Raw genomic sequence first — 13,371 nt, 5'->3', positions numbered from 1 at the left:
GCATTTTCAAACTCAAAATAACTTGCATCCTCCTACTTCCACTGATATGGGTTTATTCCCTACTGGTAATATTCCACCCCCCCCCCCCCCCCCCCGCCTCCCCCCCCCCCCCTTTCTATTTCTTCTACCCCCACTCTTTCTATCTCGGACGCTGAGATTATTAATGTTATATTTGCTAGTGCTACTTCATCTGCACCTAGTCCTGTTTGGTTTAACTTTTATTTTTACAAAACAGGATTGCATATTATTGGCCTGCTATTTTTCAAAGCAGTAAGGTCCTTCTTTCATACTAGTTATCTTCCCACTGTGTCAAAGCCATCGCCCTTGCCATAATTCCTAAACACTCTCATGTTTCCTTTGTCTTTGATTTTCACCCCATAGCTTTCTGCAATGTGTTATATAAAATCATCTTAAGCCAATTATGACATTGATTATTAAACAAAACCAAGCAGGCTTTATTAAATCAGGAATTTTCACTGATAATATCACGTTAGCTTAGGAGCTTTATGAAATCCAAAATCTCCACTAGGGTCACTTCTGTGCTAAATTGGATATTCGAAAGGCTTTTGACACGATATCAAGGGAATTTCCCCTAGCTAGGATGGAGCAAAAAGGCTTCCTTGCTCATTTCATTAAGTGGGTCAAGGCTTGTATTTCAGACGTTCACTTCTCTATTATTATAAATGGTGCTCTTGATGGATATTTCTCTTCATCTACTGGGCTACTTCAAGGATGCCTGATAAGCACTTATCTTTTTTATTTAGTTATGGATGCCTTCTCTTCTATTATTGATGTTGGGAACTTTGAAGGTATTATGGGGATTTCAAGTTGTCCTACCTCCTCTACGCGGATGACCTGTTGGTACTTGGGATGCCTTTGGTTGTTAATTGCAATAAGTTCACTCACATTCTTAATGTTTTTGCTAACTCTTTTGGTCTTTTTGTAAACTTTGATAAAAGCTCTGTTATTTTTCTCAAAAGTATCCTCAATCATAATGATCTATGTCAAGCTCTGAGACTATCCAACTATAACTCTAATATCACTTACTTGAGGATCCCCATACCATTCAAGAGGCTCAAGAATGTTGATTTTATGACACTTATGGATAACATCACTTGCAAGTTTTTGATTTGGAAAGCTAAACTCTTGTCCATTGCAGTTTGGCTGCAATTCATTAAATTTACTATACTTAATTCCATAGCTTATAGGATCAGCGGTTCGATTATACGTAAAATCATCATCAAGAACATTAGGAAGCTGACATCTTTTTTTTTTTTTTTTTTTTGGGGGGGGGGGGGGGGTGGTGGAATTTGGGGCAGAGCCCATTTCATGGGGGATGTAGGTGCTTACAAGAAGCTTCACATAAATCTCATGGGATATTGTTTGCAAGCCTAAAAAGATTGGTGTCTTAGACCTGCCTTCCATGTCAACCCTACAATTTGGCAACAATTATTCTATGTTTTGCATATTTTATAATCGCAAATCACCTCTCACTACATGGTTGATTAATAGATACTCTTCGCCTTGGAGGCCCCATCATCCCCAAGCTTCAAATTTTTGAAAATCCATTTGCAACACAATAGTCAATGTTAAAAATTGTTTCAAGTTTAAAATCACTCAGAACTCCAACATTTCCTTCTTTTGGGATTATTGGTTTAATGTGGATGCGCTAGTTAATGTCCCATATGCTGCCTCTTTACTTCAGATATTTCATACTAATGCTTTGACCAAGGAATTTATTTCTGAAAACTCTTGGGTACTCCCTACCTCCATGCCCTCTTTGGTCGCTGAGGAAATATCGAAGGTTCCTATCTATGATGTGTTAGACCGGTCCAGCCAGCCCAATCCAGCGGGCCGGCTCTCTTTTACCGAAGGAGAAGGCGGGCGGAATAGGGGGGGAGTTCAGCGAAAGCAGCAGGGAGGGGCTCGGTGGGGTCCACTTGAAATTCAAATTGTTTCTTGGAGCCAAAAGGAGGGGAAGAGAGGGTAATTAGGTTCTTTTATTTCTATTTTGAATTGTATGCATTAAGTAGGGAGTAAAGGGGAGGATTAGGGTTATGTGATTTTTGCTTTTGAAGTTTCTTGTTCTTCTTTGTTGGTCCGGGCTCTAGATCAAATTCTAGAGATTGGGAGAGTGCGATCCTCCTCTCGAATAGAGGATCCTTGTATCTTTGCTATTTTTCTTGCATCTACTAGTAAAATACAATTCTTTTCTCCTATTTTCTCTCAGTTTTCCCTATTTTTCCCACTGTTTTGGCTGTTTTTCTGCTGTGGACAGCAGTTTGCTCAGAGAGTTATTGTGAAAGTGAATAGGAAATACTTGAAATCAAGTATTTCCTATCATGATGTTAATGGGTCGTTCTTTATGTGTGGAAATTTTGGAGTGGACGCTTTTGGTACATATGTTAAAGAATTTTATAAATCCCAACCCCATTGCCCTTGGGCAGGGCTTCATTTGGCAATAAATAATGCTTTTTGAGATTTTCGTTGTTTGGTTGGATGACCATGCTGGGCAGGCTCAAAACTGTTGATGTCCTTCAAAAGCGGAATATTATGATTGACATAACTTGTTCGTTGGGTCATTCTTACATAGAAAGTACTGGGCATTTATTTTTTGAGTGCAATTACTCATTCTTTATCATAACAATTTTTATTTTGCATTCTAATGCTTTTATGTTAAGACCTTCTCTGATGCAGTTTCTATTTGGATAAATAACCAGTCTAATACCTCTACTGATGTTAAAAGCTATTACTATCTCATTGACTGTTGCACTGTTTACTATGTTTGGAAAGAAATAAATGAGAAGTGTTTTGGAAATTCAGTTAATAGTCACACCACCACTTGCCTCACTATCAAAATGGTGATCTTCTCTAAAATTTGCAAGTGGAAATCTGGCCATTAGCTTATGTATCTCTTATAGTGGCATCTTTTCCCTATAGTCCCCCACCCTCCTTTTTGCGAAGTTTTTGGAAGCGAAGGATATTGGCCCTCGGATGGAAATTTTGGTTCCTTCTCATTTGTTTTGGAGCTGCTTGTGTTGTTTTTTGGCCCTCACTAAAATGATGATGTGCTTCCCTTTGGACAGTCTACGGGAAGCCAAGGGATTCCTTTCGGGTTTACATGCTAATCATTTATCATACTAAGTCCTTCTTGTGAGGGCTTTTTGCTCCTTTGTGATATTGTGTCATGTCTTCTATTTTTTTGCCTATATTTTTTTTACGGGGTACTATTTTTTGGTCTTTATTGAGCCTGTTCCTTTTTGTCAGAGCAGTTTTCTTTCTTTTTCACACTTGTAACTCTTCTACTTAGTAATATACGGGCTTAGCCCAAACTTTTCCCAAAAAAAAAGCTTTCTTGGATTTCTTTTGATTGGAGATACAAGTTTAATGATTGGAAGGTAATGAATAGTAAGATTTTATAATGGATTTCTTGTGGTTCCCAAACAATAATTTGAACTTTTTGGTCATTGCTTCTTATTGGTTAAAGATTAATGAACCAGTTACTAGATGACTTAAAGTTTTTGAATCTCAAATTTGAAAGTTGGAGTTTATAAGGATTGAAACATATGGTGCTTCAATTGATTTAATGGCAATCTTTATTTATTTAGATTTATTTAATCTCCTAGGCTCATATGATTTTTGGTCTGATGAGATTTATGGATCTAAATGAGACCAATTTAAGTGAGCTCAAGTATTATGTTGCTCAACCGATTAAGCAAATGGGTCAAAAATAGAGTGTAAGCAACTTGAAGAAGCATTAAAGCATAATTAGGAAGGTAAATGTTTGTGAGAATATGCATATTGATATTGTATTGACACGAGCTTGATATGACAACTAAACATAAAGATATGACATCAACTTTTATGCCATTAGTTTATATGATAAATATATGTTGTATTTCTTTTATAATATTGAATATTTTATTTTCTCATTTTGTTGGAATATTTTTATCCTCATAATGAGGGCTTAAGTTGCCTTCGAATGTATTACCTTAAGTATAATAGTAATGAAATGAAATCCTGATGATGCTCCTCTCCTAATCTTTTCTCTCTCCCTCAACTAGCCACTTACCCCCTTTCCCTCTCCTTCTTCTTACCTCCTCCCTTCTTCCCCTCTATTCCTCTTCCCCTCCTAAACTTGATCTCCTTTTATTTTGCTTTATATTTCCCATCGTCTACTTCAAGCCCCAAGTATAGGTAAGGTCTCCTCTCCATGTGTCCCCCATAGTGATGGAACTAGGGGTGGTTGAATGTGACCTTCCTATTAAAATTTCGCTCATAAATTCACTTTGTTATATAAATTATTAAAATTTAGTGCACTCCCAACCCCTTATTATAAATCCTAATGCAGCCAATTTCCAAAATCAATTTCCCCCACTAGGAACATCAGCCACCACCACTCCATTTTAAATCCCATAGATACCACCAGCTTTCAATCCGACCACCACACCATCCAACTTAACCCTCCTTTCCATCTCCCAGTCATAGCCGCCACCATCTCCAAACCAAACGGTGCTCATCATCACCCATTAATAGAGCAAGTAAAATCAAGACGTCTGATTCCACCGCCCGTAGGGCTTCTACTACGTTAAGTTATAGTATAATTACTTCTGCTAAATGTGGTGAGTTTTATACTCAAAATGGCTCAGAACTCATTTTCTACCCTTTATTTGTTGTTGGCTACACTTGGATGAAGATGCATGTCAAGCATGCAACTTGGTTCCCCTTGATTGTCGGAATCTATTTCTTGTGAGATATAGTTCTGCTTTGTTTCTTATTTGTTTGCTGTAGCAAGTTTGCTTGCATCGTTTGTCATCTCTATTGCATAGATTTGCTTCATGTGATAACTTCTCTTTGTTGCTTTTATGATGCCTTTCAGGCTGCAGGTTTGGCTACACATTAGTAATCATTTATGTTCTTAGAAAGCTTAGAGGGGTTGTTCAAAGATTTGAGAGTATAATAGTAGTGTTACTATACTAATAGCAGTGATGTTATAGGCAATTAACTTCCACTTGGGCTACTTGTAGTTGTTACCTTTGATATAGCTTCATTTAGGCGCTCATTGATTGTGCGCTTAATTCATGCTTATAAGAGTTTATTAGACTAATTTTTCTTCTCTTACGATATATGCGGGTTGTAAAGGTGTCTGTTTTGCTTGTTTTCAATTTCATGTTCAATGTATTTGTTTATGGCAATGTGTTTTAAATGTTCATTGTTTTTTTTTTTTTTTTTTTTGAAAATGTGAGTTTGGCTTAATTCATAAGAAGCAGAAGTTTGATTACAAATGTATGAGCAAATAAAATAAAATAAAATAAAAAAAGCCACGGCTACAGACACAAACTTAATTAACATTGCACCCAACACTAAAGCTTCATTTGGGACAGCTTTCGTATTGCTTTTTAAAGTGGTTTTCTAGTACAAAAGTTTTGTACTAAAAAGATGTTTTATAAAGCAAGAATAAAACTGTCCCAAACAAAGTCTAACTTAAGGCTTCATTTGAGGCAGCTTTTAGCCGTTATTTTTTTGGCTGATTTCAAAAAAAAAATTATATTAAAAAGTCGTTATAGAAAATAATAAAAAAATTATCTTAAACGAAACCTTAAAAACAAAAACAAAAGCAAAATCTATCACTTGCTAACTCAAGAATGTAGAGTTCCTTATTATACAACAGACAATTACACCTTCATTATACACATTGAATAAAATTGTCTAATCTGAGAAATAAAAAGAAGGGAAAAAACTTAATTGGATATCAAATATCAAAATTTTCATATTTGTCTAATGAGAAATGCAAAGCTAAAACAACAAAAAGAAATAAAAATTCCCCCTAGAGATTATATTTCATTTCCTGATTATCTTTCACAAAAGAGAGATGAATTGATAAATTCATTGGATCAGGATTGATAGTGCCGGAACCGGTTGCGTCCGCCTTGACAGGTTGGTGCTCTAACCGATTGAACTTCAACCATATGCCTTGCATACATAATCATAAAAGAGCATTCTATTTGTCGTGTCACAATACAAATACGAGTTATATAAAATATCATATTTACATAGATATTAATTTGAGTGAGAGTGATATAGATTACTAGTAATCTATGATTCTTTTCTTGTGTTTACTATATTACAAATAATTAAAAAAAAAAAGGAATGGATGTGAAAAAATAGATTTTTATTTTATTTTATACGGATCCTGTATTTCTATTTCCAGATGACAGATTTTTTAAATCTTCTTGATGGAGCGACCAATTCTTGGTCGAGCTGAATTTATCAAGACATCAAATAAGTTCTAACAACTATGAAATTTTGACTGGCTTCTGTCCAAAAACAATGTTAGGTAATTTATCTCCACACACTAAAACGGGCCTCATTCACTTCGAGGGATAATAAAAAATAAGTTTTCTAACCAATTTTCAATGCAATATTAGGTTTAGTTTGAAAAGGCTTTTTTATTGTTTTTAAAAACAGCTTTATACAAAAATAATTAAAATATTATTTTAAGAAATAATAAAAAAATCATCCTAAAAACAAAATCTTAGGCTTTGTTTGGGAAGGCTTTCTTACTGTTTTTTAAACGACTTTTTAATAAAAAAATTATTTTTTTACTAACAAATTACTTTACAGTAAAAAAACAGTCTCAAATAAAACCTTAATCATTTATCAATATCGCTATGCAAGAAGTGCAAAATTGGGTATCCAAAGTTCAGTTAGTATCGACCAATAATGAAATTTCGTAGAGAAAACATCAAGCTCTTACATAAGAAAAAAAAACCCAAAAGATAAAACTGAGTTCGACCAATATTTCATGAGCAGGTATTAGAAGTTGTCAACATCATGCAGTATACTTGGATTGATTTCTGGAGTCCATAAGAAAAATTTTAACTATTAACAGAATGCCTCAACTATAACATAAGCTTCTGAACTTCTTTTGATATTTTTATACATAGTATCCTGAACATCACGCTTCAGAAAAATTTTCAGCATATAAGCGATTCATAAAGAACTTGGGGAAATCAGGCAACATACAGTTCTGCTTTACCATCAATGAACAAGCTCATGAACTCCTCTCCATCCACGGATTCCTTCTCAATGAGTAGTTGTGCAAGTTTATGAAGAATGTCAATATGGGTGGTGATAATTTGCTTTGCCCTTGAATAAGATTTTTCTACCAGCTCCCTCACTTCTGAGTCCACAATATCCGCTGTTGCCATGGAATAGTCCTTCTGGGTTGACATCTGTTGATCCGAAGTGCCCGGGAGATAAAATTAGAGATCAAAATGAAAGCACCATCTTAAGATACAACTTTTGTTTCCTACCAAATGCACGTGAGACTATGATTTTATTTGGGACGACTTCTTTGCTGCTTCTTAAAACAGCTTTTTAGTACAAAAAAATTAATCTTTATATTAAAAAGCTGCTTTAAGAAGCAGCAAAAAAGCCGTCCCAAACAAAGCCTATGCCTTAACATCATCCTTACGATTTTACAATCTAAGTGCCGCACTAACTCATCATTAAATCATCATCATCAGCACAACCATTTGGGGTTGGCTTTATAATTCCTTTTCTCCATTAATTTCACTTAAATGTGCAATGTGAGGTTATACCAATTTTGAAACAAAATTGTTTGCAAAACTTCCATTCATGTTACATTAGTCCTATTTTTTCTTCATAATCCATCAATATTAATTTATTCTACCCATCTTATTAGTCATCTTATAGACTTCATTGTATATGCCCAAACAATTAAGCATATTATGGCATTAAGTCTTCGTTTGGAATGGCTATTTTATTATTTTAATACAAAAATTAAAATTTTTATACTAAAACTCAAAAATAAAAAAGTCATCCCAAACGAAGCCTAAATCCTCCATCATCATCATATTCCTTACCCCAATCACGCGAGTTTGGGTTGTTAAATCATTCATTTTCATCCATTGTCCTCTATATGTCAATTTAATATAAATCCTAATAAGCTAAAGCATTTAGAAGAAATTGAAGAATAGTTACATGCTTTTACACAGTTCGTAAGCAGTTTGGTTTTGGCCTACCAATTATGTTAAACCTTAAGCACAGCTTACGTTTTTAAGTCTAATTTATGAATCACCGTTACCTGCTGACCAAGGAATGGATTACCACCAGGTCCGCCGATCGCAACTTGTCCAATCTTTTTGCTGAATCCAAATCTCTCCACCATCTGCCTTGCCACTCGGGAAACCTGCATGAAATCATTTGATGCTCCAGTGGTAACATTATCTGCCCCAAAGATCACTTCCTCAGCTACCCTGCAAGAACAGGCATGCCAGCTATGAATGCCAGAGCCAGTAGCATGATAAAGAAAATGATTATCAAATCATTATAGGAGCATACCTTCCACCAAGGGCAACAGCCATCTGGTTTTCCAGGTAGCTCCTGCTGTAAAGTCCAGACTCAAGCCTCTCTTCACTTGGCGCGAAGAAAGTAAGCCCACCAGCTTGACCTCTAGGAATAATGGAGATCTTAGCGACAGGATCATACTCTGGCATAAGTGCACCAACAAGTGCATGTCCAGCCTCTGTAAATAAAAAGGGTTTGAATAGCTACTTAGTTTACTGGTAAATTACTATCAGAAAACGTTTTCAAGAAGAAAAGCAAGGCACTGTACCATGATATGCAACCAGTTTCTTCTTTTCTTCTGAAACAACAGCATTCTTCTTCTCGGGTCCAGCAATTATTCTTTCCAGTGCATCAGATATCTCATCTTTGCTAATTTCTTTGAGATCACGCCTGGCTGCAAGGATAGCAGCTTCATTCATCAGGTTCTGCAAGTCTGCTCCTGTGAAACCAGGTGTTCTTCTAGCAATTTTCTCGAAGTCAACATCTTTAGCGAGTGCTTTTCCTCTTGAGTGCACCTGCAAAATTAGTCAACTCAGTATCATTTGATAGCTAATGCAACATAGACAATTAAGAAGCTTCTTTTCTTAATCTTCACCACAAAATGCAAATAAGACAATACTACATTATAATGTTGAATTAATGAAAAAAATCATCATGGATTGAAACAATAATTTAATATTCATTCTTTTTAAATAAATTTTAATTTGAGCCCATGAATATTGTGTATCTTGGCCCTAAGACCATCTCCAACCGAACGCCAAACATGCGTATGGCATCGTTTGGTCGCTCCATCCGAACATCAAATCTTTCGCTATTTACTTGCGGGTGAACAATGCCACGCCACGATTTTTCTGTCTCAACCAGATTTGTCGTAGAAATGCGCTAAAGAGGAGAAAGACAGTTACCTTCGCAGAAGCCCGCAAAATGGAGTTCGATTGGAGATGAATTAGGAGATTTGTTAGTTTCACTGTATTTTGGAGTGAAAATTGGGATTTTCAGTTAGAGATGTCCTAACATCACTCTGGGACTTTGTTTCATTATTCATGCTTGCAAACATGACACTTGTAATATTTTAAAGGTAATGCACGTTGCATTTGAATTAACCCATAATTTTTATTGGTCGACCTAATTTGGTGCGTTGATAGACAATTCCATCTAAGGAAGTAAATTAGAATACGTTCATGTATATGAAAATGGCACTTTCACTTATGATTAACATCATCAATGCATTAATAACCAGATTATGGATAAAAAAGCACTGAACTGTGCATAATTAACCAAATAGCCTACGTTGATGTATAGGTAATCTGCAAATTCATCAAAAACACATTACATTTTAGCTAACTGATGGTATTATAAAAATTCCTACACAGTTTGGAAGTATAAAAATAAGCCTAGAGTCTCTTATCAAAACAATTCATCATGGAAGTAACTGTTCATGAGCAACTCAAAAGTAATGCTCCATGAAACTAGCTCTCCTAGGTTAGGTTTTAACAAGTAAAATACCCCAAATAAGAGCAGATGCTGAAATTTACGCACTAGTTGCAACAGTCTAAAATAACTTGAATACAAACAAATAATGAACTATTAGAGTCTCAATAAATCAATAACCTCAATTCAAACTACTAACCTGCAAGATCTTTACTCTACCAGCAACATCGGGTCTATCAACGGTAACCTGCCTATCAAATCTTCCTGGCCTCAACAAAGCAGCATCAAGAACATCAGGCCTGTTAGTAGCAGCAAGAACAATCACCCCACTGTTCCCCGAAAACCCATCCATCTCAGTCAAGAGCTGATTAATAGTCTGCTCTCTCTCGTCATTCCCACCACCAAGCCCAGCCCCTCTCTGCCTTCCAACTGCATCAATCTCATCAATAAAAACAATACAAGGAGCTTTCGCCTTTGCCTTCTCAAACAAATCCCTCACCCTCGAAGCTCCAACTCCAACAAAAAGTTCCACAAACTCTGAAGCAGCACACGAAAAGAACGGCACACCGGCCTCGCCGGCAACCGCTCTGGCTAGCAGTGTCTTCCCGGTTCCCGGTGGCCCGACCAAAAGGCAACCTTTGGGAATCTTAGCACCAAGAGCTGTGTACTTATCAGGATTCTTCAAAAAGTCGACGACTTCCTGAAGCTCAAGCTTGGCTTGGTCGGCGCCTGCAACGTCCCCGAAGGTAACTCCGGTTTCAGGAACCTCTTGGAACTTTGACTTGGACCTGCCGAAGTCCATAGGCCCACCGAGCCCGCCAGGGCCGCCGCCAGGCCCGCCTTGTGCGCGGCGGAAGAGGAGGAAGAGACCAGCGAAGGCAAGGAAGGGGAATAGCAGGTTACCGATGATATTGAAGAGACCGTTGCCTCCCTCTCCTTCCGAGACGGAGATGTCGACGCCATTCATGGCGAGGATGTCGATTAGGTCAGGGTCGTTGGGGACGATGACGGTGGCGCGGCGACCGTCGACTGCCGTGAGCTGGAGAACGCCTCCGTCTTTGCTGAAGCGGACGCGCTCAACCTTTCCCTTCTTAACGGCGCTGAGGAATTCGCTGTAGCGCCATTGGGACGATTCTGGGAGATCGGTGGACTGTGGTTTTGGAGCAGTGAGGAGGGATTGAGAGAAGGGGTTTGGTGTAGAGGGGGCAGGGTTTGCGGTGGATTCGATCTGGATAGGAGCAGATGAGGAAGGGGGGAGAGCGGTAAGCGGGGAGAAGTCGTTGGCGGCGAGGGCTACTGGAGCGAGGGCGGACAGGAGGATGGTGGCGGCGGCGGTGCATGGTTTTAACGATAAACGGAGGGGCTTCAGAGGGGTAGGGAGATGGGCTCGAAAGGAGGGGTTTGGACGACGGGGGAGGAGGGAGAGAGGGAGAGGGAGGGAGGGGAATCTAGGATGGATTGAGGCGCCATGGAAGGAAGAAGTGGATGAGGTGAGAAGGAGGTGGGATGTGGAAGCCATGGCTGCTTTCGGCGGAGTTCAGTTTAGGGCCGAGTTCAGCCAAGAACAAATAGTTTAGCTGAGTGAGAGAAAATGAGATGGTAGAGGCGTGGAGCAAGGAGGTTATGGCGAGGACTGAAGCAACGTGGTGAACTGTAACACCATTATTAATGATATTATAGAAAAATCAGATTGTTTTGAAAGATAGATAACATAACAAAAAGAAAGAAGCTTCAAATTGAGCAGCAAGAGAGCTAAGCTCCAAATCAAAGGCCATTAGTTAGATGTGTATAGCGGACGATTTGGATAAATTATTTGATCAAACAAATATTTTCACATAATTTTTATATTTCAAAACAGATATGTATTAGTATGAGTGGAATCAGAAAATTTTTTATGTGAGTACAAATTAATAATTTTAAAATTATCATTAATGTTTTTTATTTGAACATGAGATTGTCACTGAACAACTCTAGAATTTTTGAATTTTTTGACAAATTCTAAGAGAACCTCCTAATAATATTTTTATTTTTATTGCAACAACAACATTATGGGTCATAAAGCATAGGAGGTCTCACCATCATCATATATTATTTTTCTTTAAGTTTGAGTGCTATTTTTCTATCACACAATAGGTCTGATGCATTCCTCCGCTTCAATCATTTAATTTGAATTTTAATAATAATATCCGTATCTAGTTCACCATTGTTTGAACAATAGATCCAATATATCTAAAATGTGTACTTTTTTATGATTTGATCACCCACAATCAAATCCCATCACTAAATTTATTACTATTAAATTAGGCTTCATGTATTCAATTTTAGATCTATCTAAACAAAAACATTTAAACTTTATTATTGAACTCCATAATTTAAGTTTTTCTTCAACTCCCTATTAGTCTTATCAATAAGAAGAGTATCATAAGCAAAAAATCTATACCATGGTACATCCTCTTTTGAATGTCTAGTATTTTTTTTTTAATTTTATATGTGTCTCTCTTAATCAATGTTTTAAGAACCGGACCGGACCGGCCGGTTCAACCGGTTGAACCAGCACCCGGCCGGCCGGCCGGTTCAATTAGCTGAAGAAACCGGGCAAGCAAAGAATCGGTATCGAACCGGTCCGACCGGCGGTCGAACCGCAAAACCGGCGAACCGGGAACCGTGTATGAACCGGCCACTTAAGCCCTAATGCGATTTCCACCGTTTGATGTTAATCATGCGGTATTTAAGTTTGGGTAAAACACATAAACATGTAAAAACGAAACCTAAATTTTATTTTCACCTCCCGTAACTCCCGAAGCCGTCCGCTCCCCTGTCCGATTCACTTCCTTCGTCGCTGCACTGGGCGCTGCAGCTCGACTTCGTCTGTTCGTCGCTGCTCGCTGCTCGTTGCAGATACTCCTTCGCCGTTCGTCGCTGCAGCTCCGCCGTTCGTCGCTGCAGCTCCGCCGTTCGTCCAGCGCTGCAGCTCCGCCGTCTGTGCTTGGATCCTTCGCCGTCCAGTTCTTAATCGTTGATGCTTGAATCATTGTAAGATGTTAATTTTATTTTGAAGAAATGTTATTATCATGATGAATAAAATGTTGCCTGTCCGATTTTCTTCCTTCGTCGCTGCACTGGGCGCTGCAGCTCGACTTCGTAGATACTTCTTCGCCGTTCGTCGCTGCAGCAAAACACTAAACATTTCATCTTATTAAAAATCGCATTTATTTTCATCCACTCCATTATATGTTATTTGTTTTGGTTCTTCTAAATTCTAATGACAAATAGCTACTCAAAATTTTACATATTTCATACTAAATTCTTGAATATTACTATTGTATCACCCAAAATTTCTTCTAATGATTCGATTAATCTTAGCTATATCACATTTATAGAGTGCTCCTTCACTTCTTCTAATGTTTCCGATATTGATGCTAAATAGTTTTCAGTTGTCACTGTTAATGCTGCGTTTGCTTGTTTAATACTACATGCCTCCTTAGATGCCAGCACACTGTTTCCGATATTGCTTCATTTGCATTTGCTACATGCCCTTTTTTGGCCACAGAGATAATATATGTTCAA

General features: G+C 37.7%; 1 protein-coding gene across 1 annotated transcript; it reads right to left on the bottom strand.

Annotated features, from left to right (window-relative positions):
• Positions 1 to 6,814: 6,814 nt before the first annotated feature.
• Positions 6,815 to 11,437, bottom strand: LOC110109362 (ATP-dependent zinc metalloprotease FTSH 1, chloroplastic). The gene is made up of 5 exons (XM_020840398.2): positions 10,004 to 11,437; positions 8,642 to 8,888; positions 8,368 to 8,551; positions 8,111 to 8,282; positions 6,815 to 7,235 (listed from the first exon to the last, which is right to left on the bottom strand). The coding sequence occupies exons 1-5, from the start codon at positions 11,321 to 11,323 to the stop codon at positions 7,014 to 7,016; spliced, it is 2,145 nt and encodes a 714-aa protein (XP_020696057.1). The 5' UTR covers positions 11,324 to 11,437; the 3' UTR covers positions 6,815 to 7,013.
• Positions 11,438 to 13,371: the final 1,934 nt, after the last annotated feature.

The sequence above is a fragment of the Dendrobium catenatum genome, unplaced genomic scaffold, assembly GCF_001605985.2.
Source record: "Dendrobium catenatum unplaced genomic scaffold, ASM160598v2 fragScaff_scaffold_1402, whole genome shotgun sequence".
NCBI lineage: Eukaryota > Viridiplantae > Streptophyta > Magnoliopsida > Asparagales > Orchidaceae > Dendrobium > Dendrobium catenatum.
Note: the sequence above shows the minus strand (reverse complement) of the source record. Positions and strands in the feature narration are given on the sequence as shown.